Genomic DNA, 14,101 nt, shown 5'->3' with positions numbered 1-14,101 from the left:
AATGTAAAGTGGTGAAAAGAATCGCATTTAGCAAAAAGGAACCAGCGTGATTACAGTGTTTTCAAAATCATGCAACTCCTCCTTTCGTTTTAAAAATACTCAATATCTGGACAGTATTAAAATTTACACAATTATTTTCCTTCAAAATCAACAATTTTTTGGTGGGCACCAAAAACTATTTGTTATTCTGATGGATTTTTTAGATAACCATGAAGAGACAACATTTTTACAACACTGTAATGGCGCTGGATCCTTTTTGCTAAATGTGATTCAAAAGTATCTACATTTTTTGTTGCACCGCACACTCAGAACTGTGACGCCATATGCGGATTTGCGTTTGGTTCAAAAAAACCTCTCCTATGTCGGTGTCACCACCATAGTCAAACACGATTGAAAACACGCAAGTTGGTGAACGAAGCAGAAGGGAGAAACTTCTCCTTCCAATCGGTTCAACAAAGTTTTAAAAGTCTCACAAGTTTCTAAAATACATTAGAACATTAAAGCATAACCTTTAAGCTTTTTCTCCTGGTAGTATGAACGTAAGGTTGTGGTTTTTCAGCTCCGGTTTCTGTGTGGTATTAATCCTGCGTTTAGCTCCGCTGGCAGGTGAGTGTGAATGCCCAAGTGTTAGCCCTATTTTCATGTAAGCAATCATGAACGCAAACAGGACTTTGAACCGCGAGATCTTGAGATTGAATTTTTGATAGTAGAATATAGAAAAGAGTCTTGTATATACGAATATTTTGAGGTAAAACATGTTAAAAGTGTCAATCCAAAATTTTGAGTTTTGATGCTTTGAAATTTCCAGTTCAAATTAGAAAAAACACAGTTTTGAGAAAAGTTTCCTACAATGAGTCAGTTGCGCTGGTCACAGAATCGTGTTTTGATGCTTTATTCTGGCAGACCAACAAAAAATAATAAGATCCGTCCAAACAACAACTTTCTACGTGGAATATTTACCGAGATATATGGCACCTTGAAAAACTCGTTTCATGACGTCATCCACCGCGGTAGCACATACCGTGTAATGCACTATCGTGGTGGATGACGTCGAAAATCCGACTTTTCAAAGGAAGATAGCTCGGTTAATATTCAACGTATAGAAAGTTGCTGTTTGAACAGATTTTCTTATCTTCAGCTAATCTACAATAAAGAAGCATCAAACCATGATTTTGTTATCAGTGCAATTGGCCCGTTCGAATTTTTCATGTTCAGAGTAAAAAATCGTCGAACTTAAATGCAACCTTACGAAATCCAGTTTTACTTTAAAAGACAAGAACCTGCAACTTACTCTCCAAGGGGTTGGAGAGGGTCCCCTGCCGAAAGCCCAAAGTCCAATTTTTGGACTCGACTTGATAGAAGGTTCTCTACTAAAAATGTTACCATCATGGGCCGATATTAATTTTCCTGAAAAAATTAATAGGGGGATGAATGATATCAGTTATTTAAAGTAAGCAGAGGAGTCCACGAATGTCCTACTAATCAATTTTAAAGAGGGTTAGCGGGGGAGCCAGGTGCCAATAAATCTGAGAAGAGTGTTTGACATCATTTAGGGATGGCCTATATTGCAAAACAACGCATCCCCATTGAGGTGTTTCTCCGCTCAAATTTTATTTTTCGAAGAGGAACAAGTCAACTATATAACCTTTTTTCTCCGGAATATCCTGCTAGTGAGGAAAAAAATAAAGGCAGTTTTCAAGAAATGAAGTCTACTATCTTTCTGATGAAAACTAAAGTATGGCAGGAAGTCTACAACGTTGGAAACGGAGATACGTTGTTTTGCACTTTCACCATCGATTTGTGATAGACGTCTGCATGGGTGCCATTCTCGAGGAAGGAGCTAGAAAAAAAAAAAAAAAAAAAAATTAATAGTGAATATAAGAACCCCACAACTAGAGGATATTTGAACGAGCACTTCCACGCAAAAAACACCCAAAAACTTCAAACGACACTTTGGCCAGGGTTCCAATTTTGCAATTTGAAGAACAAGGGTTTTTATTCGCAAACTTTACAAAGCAAGGATCTTAATGGAAGATAATCAAAGTTTAATAGTTTGCACGTTCAAGCTTAAAATTGACGGTTAAATTACATTTTTACGCCTTCTGATGATGAAAAACTAACCAAATTGTTTACAATTTATTTTTGCGGGTATCAAAAATACTACAGAGTTTTTCCCCTCTAGAACCACGATCACAATATTGTGACAAAAGTCTCAAAAAATTAATGTCCTCATGGGAACCTGATGTGAGGAAATTATTTGAGTAGTAAACTCTTCAGACACTCGTCATTTTGATCGGTTTTCGCGCATTTCATACAAAGTCTCCATTTTTATACACGAATCCTGGAAACCTCGAGTGATAATAAAGGGTTTCTGAACACAGATTGTATTGAAGTTATCTTGAGGTGCGGTCAATATAAATCACACCATGATTTAAACAGCTAAAAAGTTTTTAGTGATCTTACTTGTAGTACGTACAGTTCGAATATTGCAGTTAAGAAGCGGGTCGTATGTTTTTGTTTACAGACTGTTCTGCTGACTTAGTAATGGCTGGGGTGGATTATATAAGTAATCGAAATTCGAACACACAAAAAAGTAGGTAACTGAATAGTATTGGTTGAGGAATTTGGAGGACAAGTGGACTAAGTGCTGTCTTTGCTATTTCAAGAGATTCGTGTGTGAAGTTTCAAAATAACCTGGAGCCTCACTTGGCAGGTTGCAAGTTCAAGCTTACTTTTTGATACTCGAAAATTGAATTTTAGCATTGAGTTCTTCTCAGAGTATTAAGACCAGTTTTAGTTGAAATCATTAATATCTCCTATTCATTCAAAAACTGAACTTATCCTACTTGTCTTCCAAGCTCATTGATCTTAATAGGGGTATTGAGAACAAATGCATGCATATATATTATTCGTATGGGAATTTGCATATTTTCGTTTTATGAACCATATACCTCGAATTTGCGGAAATAATAGATTTGCTTTCACTGTTAGTTTCTTATGTGGTTACATGCTAGGTTTAGAGATATTGAAAAAGCTTTAAAGATTAATTTTCGGGATAGGCTGCATCTAACGCCTCATTGAACAAACTCCATCTAGGAGATACATCCATTTGAGACGTCTTTTTTGCATCAAACAATCGCAGGAACTTACGTACATTACGGGTCTTTAGTAGAAGAGCCCCACCACGGCAATATTGTCGATCAACTTTCGAGACACCCGGTGGACGCTTCAGGTGGACGGCTGGTTGAGTGCGGTTGCAAAACGGGTAAACAAACTGCAGCCGGAAAATGATGGGTGGGGAGGGAGGAAGAATGTGTGAGGTCGGTGGTGTGATGTTCGGTCAAAGTTCAGAGCGGCGGAGTCTATTCAGTAACTGCCCGTCACACTTTAGGTAACCACCGGTTAGGTTAGGTTAGGTTAGGTTAGGTTAGGTTTGGTTTGGTTACTTTATTTTGGTTCGTTGGCTTGATTGTTGATTTTAGGGGTTTTGGCAGCACGGCAATAGGGTACGTAAATCGCGCGAGGGAGTGTGGAGGGGAGGGGGTCGGACCGGAGCGTCCACTGGGTGTCTCGGAAGTTGATTGACAATTTTGCCATGGTGGGGCTCTTCTACTAAAGCCCCTAGATGGGATTCGAAAAGGCTAAACTCCACTAATTAAAGGGCGTTCCTTCGTTGAGTCCACTTCACGCATAATTTCAAATTTTCGGAAGCTTCTTCTTTAGTCGTCACCACCCCAGATTGTCGTGAAAAGAAATGTAGGTATCCTTGAGAAAAAAATAATCTAGCTAGCTTTATAATATCCGTGAATCTACTCGCGAATGATTTCAATCGTTTTAGTACTTATTGTTGGATTTCTCTTTATATTTACGGCAAAGTAAGCTTAGGCCTTGTTTCCGCGGGAAGTTCCATGGAATTTTTCCCAGGGAAAAATCATAATTGTGAAGCTGAGGAAAATTTGAGTCAGTCAATACAAAATATATTTTTGAACATTGTGATGATTATCACGATAACACCGATAAACGTTGTGTAGGAAGTTATGTAAATCATAACGCCCAAATGTTAAGTATAAGAATAAATTTTATTTAGAGAGCCGAAGCTTTTCGTTCATTGCGATCATTTTGTTTCGATCATACTTGTTACTACCTGTTATCACTTGGCTACTAGCGATTGTTTTCCTTCTGGCTTTACTTTCTGGTTTTTGACAATGTTTTCAGATTTTTTCATATATGTACTTTGCCATGTCTTCTATCCTTCGTCTTGCTTTGTATCTTTTGTCGCTTGATGTATAGTGCCTCTTTCTTTTGCCTTGAAAATGATAGCAATCACTTTCACTTCACTTTCTAGGAATCACTAGAAAAAAACTTCGGCTCTATAAATTAAATTTATTCTTCTAACTTTTCAGCATTATGATTTACATAATTTCATACAAATTACGCACAGTATCAAACAGAGTCCTCGTGGAGTCCTAGAGGCGACTCAGAGAGAAGGAGAACAAATTGCTTTGTTTTGTTTGATGGGGCAAAAGCCCAGAAGTTTCATTCCTGCGATTCAAACTTTGGGACAAATACTATGAAACTTCCTGTGAAGACAGGGACCTAAACCGTTGAAATTATATGAATAGAATTGATAATAGCTTTCAAGATCATTTATTTATTTCAGAGAGGTTCTTTTACATGTTTTTCTGAGTACTTACATAAGGAAAGGCGAATACAATATAATCTTTTCAAAGTAGAAAAGGAGTGCAATATTCTTTGATTGATCGACGCAGGTTCCAGGTTTTCATAGTGACCCCTTCACTCCTAGTTTTTGACCAAGGTAAAAAAAACGAGATAGCGATAAGAGTTCTAAACCTGACGAGGTTAGTCTCTAATTTTCAATCTCTGATTCAAGCTCTGAAAAACTTTTCTGGGTATTTTTACGGAGAGTTAGACTTTTTTTGCGCATCATTCACTTCTATTTCGATAGTATCTGATTCCTTCCAATCGAATGTGTTTACATTCCTATGGTTCTAATGAGCACCATGAAAAGCCTAAGATTGATGAACCAATCAGAGAAGGGTATAGACATGGAAACAATATACCTAAAGAGTACGAGAGACCAGTAGACCGATCGTTGAATCATTAGCAAATGCCTTGATTACGTAATAAATTAATAATGAGATCTACGGTAAATCGGAAAATAAGGGCAAATTTAACCTATTCAGCAAGAAGTCTAACATCGGCCCATCCTTCTTCTCGCTTCAGAAGGTGGGGGATAAAGCTCTTCTCCACCATTTATCAGACCATTAAAGTGATATGGTATTTTGAAAAACGTATTGTAATGGGAACTGTACTTCCCCTGACTTTGAAATCGTTACCTTGCTACGCCTATATTATTCCCCATCCCTCTGTAACCTAGAATGAAATGACCAGTGTCCGGTCTTTGCTTCATTTTCGGGTGTATCAAAAACCGTCGTCTTTTTTAGCTCATCGTGCCTCTACGTCAGGTTATGTAGAGTTCTGAAACTCGTTTTCCGCGAGTTTCTCCTCGCCTTGAGATGTCGTTTCTGACCGGTAAATCTTCGCAGATTCGCTTGAAAACGTTTTCGATATTGCCGTTTGATAAGTCGGGTTTTCGACGTCATCTTCCGCAGTGGTGACACCCTTCGTTTCTTCCCACTTGCTTCCAAGCAAGGTCGGTGTGACGCACATTTGCACTGATTATTTGACGTAAAACTTGGATGAAAGAAAGGCGAAAGAAACCAAGGGTGTCACTACCACGGCGGATGACGTCAAAAACCCGACTTACGGCAAATTATTTTTTTTGCGTGTTTTTGATTGGTTATTATTCGCCATCAATATTTTATTCGTTGGTGCATATAATCCCCTTGTTCTCGTGGTTTTTTTTTTATAATTTTCGACTGAAAATGACTCAGTTTTGAGTCGAAACGTCTCGGGTGTTTATTGTTTGTTTTAGCCTTGTTTCCTGTTATCCCCCTTCTTTTTCCTCTGTTACCACTAGGGTACCTGTAAACGGGATAGTATTGCCATCTCTGTGCCGCTCTATGATTGGTTCATCAGGTTTAAGATTTCATGGAGCTCCAAAGTTGAACCAATGTAAACAAACTCGATCCAGAGGGACACGTATTGCCGGCTAAGAAATGAATGATAATCATACTCAAAGGTTCATTTTTGGCGTAGATTCCATCAAAGTGGGTGTCCAAGCAATTTAGATGTTAGATATTAAAAAGTTTCCATCGCATCCAAAATCGCGTTTAGAACTTTGTAGAACTTTGTCGCCATCTTGTTTATTTACATTGGGCCAAACTAGGAGTGGAGGGGCTGGGGTTTGTTTACATTGGTTCAACTTTGGGGCACCATGAATCCACGATAGCCGACCAAACAGAGAGCGGCACATTTTTTCTGTATAGTATAAGGATTGAGATGGTAATACTCTCTCGTGTACAGGTACCCCGTCGTGCTAAAGAAGAACGCCGTATGAACATTGGAGAGTTGCCAAATTTCCTTGGATGAAATGTATGTTTTTGAGGAAAATGGAGATGTTGCAGGTGTGAGGAATTTGCGATTTGACTGCTGATTCTTATGTAAAAGTTCGCGAGATACACGATGGTGCCACTGGTTTTCTCTGAAATCATCTCCCGAGCTCAAAAAAAGCTCTCAAGTTGAGGCCATAATGGAGGAATATCCCACGCTATCCTGACAATCCACCTCTACATCAAGACGAACTCTCCATGCAAAGATAGGGAGCAAATACATTGATAGGGCTGCCTCTTTATTTGGGGACTCCAAAACTGAAAACATGGCATCACTGCTAATGTATTTGCTCCCTATCTTTGCATGGAGAGTTTGTCTTGGTGTAGAGGTGGACTCTCAGGATAGCGTGGGATATCCCCTCCATTTTGGCCTCAACTTGAGAGCTTTTTTTGAGCTTGGGAGTTGATTTCAGAGAAAACCAGTGGCACCATCGTGTTTCTCGCGAACTTTTACACACGAGAGTCCAATTGCCAATTCCTCACACATGCAACTTCTCCATTATGAATATTTTTCCTTGAAATTTTCAGACACTTTGGATCAAATTACAAACAAAATTATCTGAGAAATTATATCGGAAAAATATTCAAAAATATTCCTGAAGATTAGTGATTTGCCAGAGGACTTTTGGCAACACCTGATGGTTCATACGGCGTTTTTCCTTAGCACGGCAGTACTCCAGTTACCACTGTCTCGGGCTGCTTCGTAAAAATTCGTACCTATTTTCAGAGAGCGGGGTCCAGTCTTTCATTGCGGGGGTGGCGGCGAACGAGTTTTGGCGGAAGTACGTGAACGATCCGATGGACGCGCGCTTCACGAAGAACTTCGGCGCGGAGCTTAAGGTGACGATGGGCGACGTGGTGGTGACGTCGGTGTTTCCGACCAGCAAGACCGTGATGCGCCCGTGGCACTGGTTCTACACCCTCTGGCCGGCCATGGCTGGGCCGGAGGGCAAGCCGAACATACCGGCCAAGATGATCCGCTTCCTGCCGACGAGGAAAACCCTGTTCGTGAGCGTCAGTCCTCAGCTCTTCAACCCAGCCATCAAGTACCAGACAAGGGTCCTCATGAACCGCGAGAAGAAAGCAGGTGTGTACTGAGGGCTACGCCCCCTGGCCCAACACTCTAAGGACGCTTCGCATCCTCCAACAATGGAGATGTTGCATGTATGAGGAATTTGCGATTTGACTGTTGATTCTTATGTAAAAGTTCGCGAGAAACACGATGGTGCCACTGCGTTTTCCTCTGAAATCAACTCCCAAGCTCAAAAAAAGCTCTCAAGTTGAGGCCAAAATGGAGGGATATCCCACGCTATCCTGACATTCCACCTCTCGATCAAGACAAACTCTCCATGCAAAGATAGGAAGCAAATACATTGACAGGGCTGCCACTTTATTTGGGGACTCCAAAACTGAAAACACGGCATACCTGCTGATGTATTTGCTCCCTGTCTTTGCATGGAGAGTTTGTTTTGATGTAGAGGTGGGCTCTCAGGGTAGGGCGGGATATCCCCTCCATTTTGGCCTCAACTTGTGAGCTTTTTTTGAGCTTGGGAGTTGATTTCAGAGAAAACCAGTGGCACTATCGTGTTTCTCGCGACGTTTTACATAAGAATCAACAGTCAAATCGCAAATCCCTCACACATGCAACATCTCCATGAGATCCGCTGACACCCCCCCCCCCCCTGTCTACCGTGATTTTTCGTTTTGAGCTCCCAACGGTATGCAATCGGTATTCTGAGAATGGACCACTAGACGCGGTACGAGTTTAAGCATTCTGTTACATGTTTCTTAACCAGAATTTCACGCAGAACACGATTCGCGCAACGAAAATTACTAAAACCAACTCCTAACGGAGATATTAACATTTTTATTTCACATTGGTTTTGAACTGCCCGCTCACAAGGAACTCAAAGCTCTACGTGAGTCAAAGCGCGCACTACAACGGTTTCAGCAAGCTTCTCAATCAAGCAATGTTCATTTCCCACCATGTGTTTTTCAAACTAAAAGTAATTTGCTATAGCTGAGCCAAAGCGTCAAGATTGAGGTTGCCAGATTTTTTTTATCGCAGAGGCGTTCATGATAACGTTCATTTTAACGGGCGATGTGAATCACGTAGAGCACTGAGTTTTCATGAGCGGGTGGTTTCAATTCACGCACAAAGAATCATTAAATATCTTCGGAAGGAGTTGATTTCGGTAATTTTCGTTGTGTGCATCGTGTTTTATGTAAAATTTTGGTGAAGAAACATGTATCAGAGTGCTGAAATTCGTACCTTGTCTAGTGGTCCATTCAATGGATGAATGTGCACATTTTTCTCGTAACAGAAAGTGTTTTTCGAAAAAATAAAAAAAAAAAGATGGAAAACAGTAATGACGACTTTGCTTTGAAAAGTAAGTAAAAGCTACATGTGACATTATCGAAGTAGGGTGATTCAGACGAACAGTCAAATCAATCAATTTTGACGTCAAACCGTGCGTGTTATGCTCAGTGCAAGTTCCAATCATTCCTGTGCGTGTTACGGTGTTTCCCTTGCGTCATTGATATGGATGATTCTGCTGACCCTAGTGATCATGATAACATTCCGCGTCATAATACCAATCACAAAAGAGACACTTACTTTCCTGGCTCTATTTCAAAACTACCCCGGAAGCAGAGTTTTCAACATTAAGAAGAAATGAGTAATTGTAAACACTGGATGTCCAGAACTGCCGTGCTAAGGAAGAACGCCGAATGAGACATCAGACGTTGCCAAGTTTCCTTTGATAAATACCAAAATTACTGGGGAAATTGTGAATATTATTCTCCAAAATTTTCAGACAATTTTGTGCGCAATTCAATCTATAATATCTGAAAATTTCAATGAAAAATATGCGTGAATGATTTCAAAAATAAATGTTTTATCAAGGGAAATTTGGCAACTCTCGAATGTTCATACGGCGTTCTTCCTTAGCATGGTAGAGAAAATACATGTATCGACGGTGAAACTCCCATAAACCTCGTATCTCGTCCGCGGTGTTTCAAAATCTCCGCTTTTTCTTATTTTTTCGAAAGCGAAAAAAATCATCATTATCGTGTAGTTGTCAAAAAAAAAAAATTCCTCTCACTCAAATCAAGGGGTCTTACAGAATTGACGTTGAGTAGTTCTTCGAATCGAAATCGAATCGAACATCAATCGAAAAATAAAGTATGACAGGAAGTCTGCAAAGTCACAAACCGAGATTAATAGTTTGGAATTTTCACGATTGTTATATATATGTATTTTTCAAATGAAGACTTATAAAATAACGGACGTGAAACAATTGCATATGAATTTAAGATTTTTTCGAGTGCAAAAAGTACCCATTTAGTTAAAGAATAAAAGATAATGTTATTATTTAATAACTGTTACATAATTATCATATATTGTGAAGTAGAAAAAGCGCCGTTAGTATCGTGTACGACGAACACTGAGGCGAAGTTCATTATAACGCCTGGATGCAACTATTCGAGCTCTATGGATGTCCATGTTGCATACGCACGAAAGCGAAGGCGTTTTGACTCTCAAAGCATTCGTTGCTACACCCGCGGCCGCAGCGGCGGGGGGTTGTGTTGCGAGGATAAAACATAACAGAGCACCTTCAACCCTTCGTTTTTACGCATTTTTGGAGTTCCAAGACCGTAAATATGCAGGGTAACCTAGAAAGGTGCTCGCATCGCCAAAAATTGACTATCAGCTCGTTCTAGATCATTCAAAATTACGTGTTTAATGCTACCGTGCTAAGGAAAAACGCCGTATAGACTTTCAGGCGTCGCCAAATTTCTTTCGATTAAACAAGAATTTCTTGATAAACTTATGAGCATTTTCCTCCCAATTTTTCAGATATTTTTGTGTACACTTTTTACTTAAAGTCACTGAAAATTTCAAGGAAAAAAAATCATAACATTCCTCAAAAATTAACATTTCATTGAGGGAAATTTGACAACTCTTGAACGTTCATACGCCGTTCTTCCATAGCACGGCAGAATGGGCAATGTCGTTGCTATTCATCTGCTTTTCCTTGAATTTTTGTTAATTTTTTAAAGTTTAATTGATTTAACCAGCATTTTGGTGCCCTGATCTTTGCATTGCCAAAGTTTCGGCGATATGATATTGGTGGGTTCTCGAGAAATCGGTCGTATTTCTGCCAAACGGAACTACGTACATTATGACGTGATCCCCGTTATGCACATATTCTAATGAGTCTCAGGGCTCATTTCTCAATGGACATAATTCTGTTTGGCAGATACCAGTTTTAAAGAATTGCCGTTGAGTAGTCTTCCGTTTAAAAAATAAAATATGACGAAACTCTGCGACGTCGCAAACCAAGTTATATGATTGCCGACTCTCGCACCGTCGATATGCTATTTTATATTATTCTATTTTTTTCCAGGACACATCGGACTCGTGGGTGTTTTGATCGCTTATATGATGGGGCAAAATCAAAAATTATACTTCAATCCCTTTTTCTGCAGCGCGAAACACTACGTGGAGTACCTTGCTCTGGGCCAGGTCACGGGAGGGCGTTGGTGGCAACCCCTGTACAACAGACTTAGCAAGAGATGCCCGGTTAGAAACCTGGTAACCTCAGAAATGCTGGACGGATCTACATGAGTAGGACCTTCACGTTGAGAGGGAAACTTGACGACGCTAAAGTCACACTGCGGGTTGACAAATGGCCAGAGGAGATTGAATTAATGTACCCACAAACACAAGAAAAGGGAAGAAGCAGCAGGAAAGCTAAAGGGACTTTAGGAAACTCGCAAACGAAATAATCTATCGAATAGGGGAAATACGTGTTTTAGCAAAAGAAATTTGGAGCGCCTGAAGTTTCATACGACGTTCATTAGGCAGAATAGGTCAGTTATATTAACACCGAAAAACCAAGGGTGCTTACTTAATAATCTGGATGTAAAAAAGTGTGCAACAACTCACAAAACGCTATGTCAACCGCCACAGCAGTTAGCTTTAGGTACATCTTGGCATTGCTACATTAACTGCTGTGGCGGTTGACATAGCGTTTTGTGAGTTGTCACACACTTTTTTACATTCAGAATGTTAAGTTAGCATCCTTCTTTTCGTTGAAGTAAGTAACGTCTACATTCAGGATAATGTTCTATATAATTCGGACTAATGCATTTGAGATCAGCCATCGGATCCGAATTCCATTTTATTTCACTGAGTGATGTTTCAACTACATTTAGGCGTTGGTTATTTTAATAGCATCAACAACCGATTCATGTAGATGCAAAGTAAACATTTCAAATTATAAAAAATATCATGTCCTGCCGTTTGAAATCATATGGTAAAGTAAAATGCTCTAAGATTCATTAAATGACAATGTTTCCACCTTCAACATTATCCGCAATAACGCCTCCCGAAAATGCACTGTGAATGACGTCATCCACAACATTTGTGAATATCATTATTTTTTCTCCTCCACAATCTGGAGCTGATGGTTAAATATGGTCAAAGTTTGAGCGCATTGCACTGTGCACTATTTTTTTCGAATGTGCCCATAATTTGCCCTTGAATAGTGGTAGGTGACTCAAATGTAGTATATCATGTGTTTCAAATACATCTCTGTTAATATTTACTTTAGAATTTTAGCGTTTGTTTGCATTATAATTTTTTTAAATCATTCCTGAGACTATCTTTGAGTCTAACTCCGTGGTCAGAGAAATATTCATTCGCGCGAGGAGAAACGGGAGTAATTACGCAGTAAATTTTGCTGCTAATATGGACTTGATATCCTGCATTTTAATAGATTATACTTTTCCGCACATTTTAAAGATTGGAACAGCACAACAAGTTTCCGTAACTTGGGAAACGAACCATAATTTTCACTGCAGAGAAGCCATGAAAATACCCTTTGAGCTTGAACTAAAAGATTATGTTCGTTCATTTTCGTTTTATTTGCGATTAGCTTAATGTTTAATACACGAGTGCTTTGTGTATACATGATGATACGTTTTGTATTGTTCTTAAGTTCATTTTGTCGGGAAATATTGGCACCCACATAGATATCACTAGATTAAAATTTTGCTAAAAACCAGAGCTACAGACGTATTTGAACTTGTAAGTTGCTCAAATTTCTTAGAATTGATGAAATGATAGATTTAATAAGTGTTCACGGATTGTATGTAAGCCTGCCTGGAGCTAAACTTTTGATATAAGGTTTAAGTTAGTTAGTTAGTTTTATTTAACGACGATCAGCATCTAGGCTATTTACGTCGGGGACTGGGCAATTTTAAATTTTTAAATTTAATTTCTTGAAGAGTTTTAAAATTTCTGTTACTACCATTGGACTATCTGAACACAAAGGGTGGATGTTAAGAGGGAGGGAACTTCTAATTTTGATACGTGTGGCATAGGTTTTAGGGCAAGAAAGTAAAATATGATCGATTGTAAGGGGGGAGTGTTGACAAAGAGAGCATAAAGGAACTGGAGATTTTGAGATTAATGTTGTATTCAAATGTTCTTAATTTTATATATTGTACTAGTCGTGATTAGCTCGCTTTGCGAGCTGACACGTCTAGCCGGGGAGTGCCCCTGGACCCCAGTTCTACGCTTCGCGACGAACTTGCGACTCGCTCCGCGAGCCGCCACCGCCCCGCACAGTTTTTAAACATTGATGAGGAGACAGACATCTATGTCTTAATCTTCTTTTTCACCAAGTTTTACAGAAATTGATGTTCTGGGAGTCCGGACCGCGTTTTCGTGCGGGGCCGCCATCTTGGATTTGGAAATGTTGAAAATCTGACCAAAAATGCGAGTTTTCCGTCAAAATACACCTCCTAATGCCGAATTTCACAAAAATCGATGGATCGGAAGCCAAGATAACAACTTAGACCACGATCGCCATTTTTGATTTTTGAATTTTGAAAATCGGACCTAAAATTCTAATTTCCCGTCGAAATACACCTCCTAATACCGAGTTTCACAAAATCGATCGATATCAGGAAGCGATGATAGCATTTTAGACCACGATCGCCATTTTTGATTATTGAATTTTGAAAATCGGACCTAAAATTCTAATTTCCCGTCGAAATACACCTCCTAATACCGAGTTTCACAAAAATCGATCGATATCAGGAAGCGATGTAGCATTTTAGACCACAGTCGCCATCTTGAATTTTTGAATTTTGAAAATCTGACCAAAAATTCGAGTTTCCCGTCGAAAAGTGCCCCCGGATGCCGAGTTTCACAAAAATCGATATAACAGGAGCCGACTTAGCATTTTAGGCCACGGCCGCCATCTTGGATTTTGAAATTTTGAAAATCTGACCAAAAATTCGAGATCGCCGTCGAAAAGTACCCCCGGATACCGAGTTTCACGAAAATCGATCGAACAGGAGCCGACTTAGCATTTTAGGCCACGGCCGCCATCTTGGATTTTGAAATTTTGAAAATCTAACCAAAAATTCGAGTTTCCCGTCGAAAAGTACCCCCGGATACCGAGTTTCACGAAAATCGATCGAACAGGAGCCGACTTAGCATTTTAGGCCACGGCCGCCATCTTGGATTTTGAAATTTTGAAAATCTGACGAAA

General features: G+C 39.6%; 2 protein-coding genes across 5 annotated transcripts in view; one reads left to right on the top strand and one right to left on the bottom strand.

Moving 5' to 3' along the window:
- The window catches only part of LOC109039213 (uncharacterized), a 289,108-nt gene that overhangs the window by 246,610 nt on the left and 28,397 nt on the right, over window positions 1-14,101 (bottom strand). The gene's annotated exons all lie outside the window — the stretch shown is intronic.
- On the top strand, window positions 393-12,145 carry LOC109034709 (uncharacterized). Of its 2 annotated transcripts, XM_019047989.2 has the most exons (4): window positions 393-606; window positions 2,525-2,593; window positions 7,261-7,620; window positions 10,943-12,145. In XM_019047989.2, exons 1-4 carry the CDS (start codon window positions 534-536, stop codon window positions 11,161-11,163), a joined length of 723 nt encoding a protein of 240 aa, XP_018903534.2. In that variant the 5' UTR covers window positions 393-533; the 3' UTR covers window positions 11,164-12,145. The 2 variants fall into 2 exon arrangements, with proteins under 2 accessions (XP_018903534.2, XP_018903535.2); XM_019047990.2 differs by lacking the exon at window positions 2,525-2,593 and having other exon boundaries at window positions 397-606.

Source organism: Bemisia tabaci, chromosome 9 (assembly GCF_918797505.1).
Source record: "Bemisia tabaci chromosome 9, PGI_BMITA_v3".
NCBI lineage: Eukaryota > Metazoa > Arthropoda > Insecta > Hemiptera > Aleyrodidae > Bemisia > Bemisia tabaci.
The sequence above is the reverse complement of the archived record's forward strand: the minus strand, read 5'-3'. Positions and strand labels throughout refer to the sequence as shown.

Bases quoted from the DNA above. Each gene is read 5' to 3' on its own strand.
- LOC109034709 (XM_019047989.2), top strand. From the start codon at position 534: ATGAACGTAAGGTTGTGGTTTTTCAGCTCCGGTTTCTGTGTGGTATTA. The intron at 607-2,524 runs GTGAGTGTGAAT...TTTTGTTTACAG, and splicing joins GCGTTTAGCTCCGCTGGCAG to ACTGTTCTGCTGACTTAGTA. The intron at 2,594-7,260 runs GTAGGTAACTGA...ACCTATTTTCAG, and splicing joins AAATTCGAACACACAAAAAA to AGAGCGGGGTCCAGTCTTTC.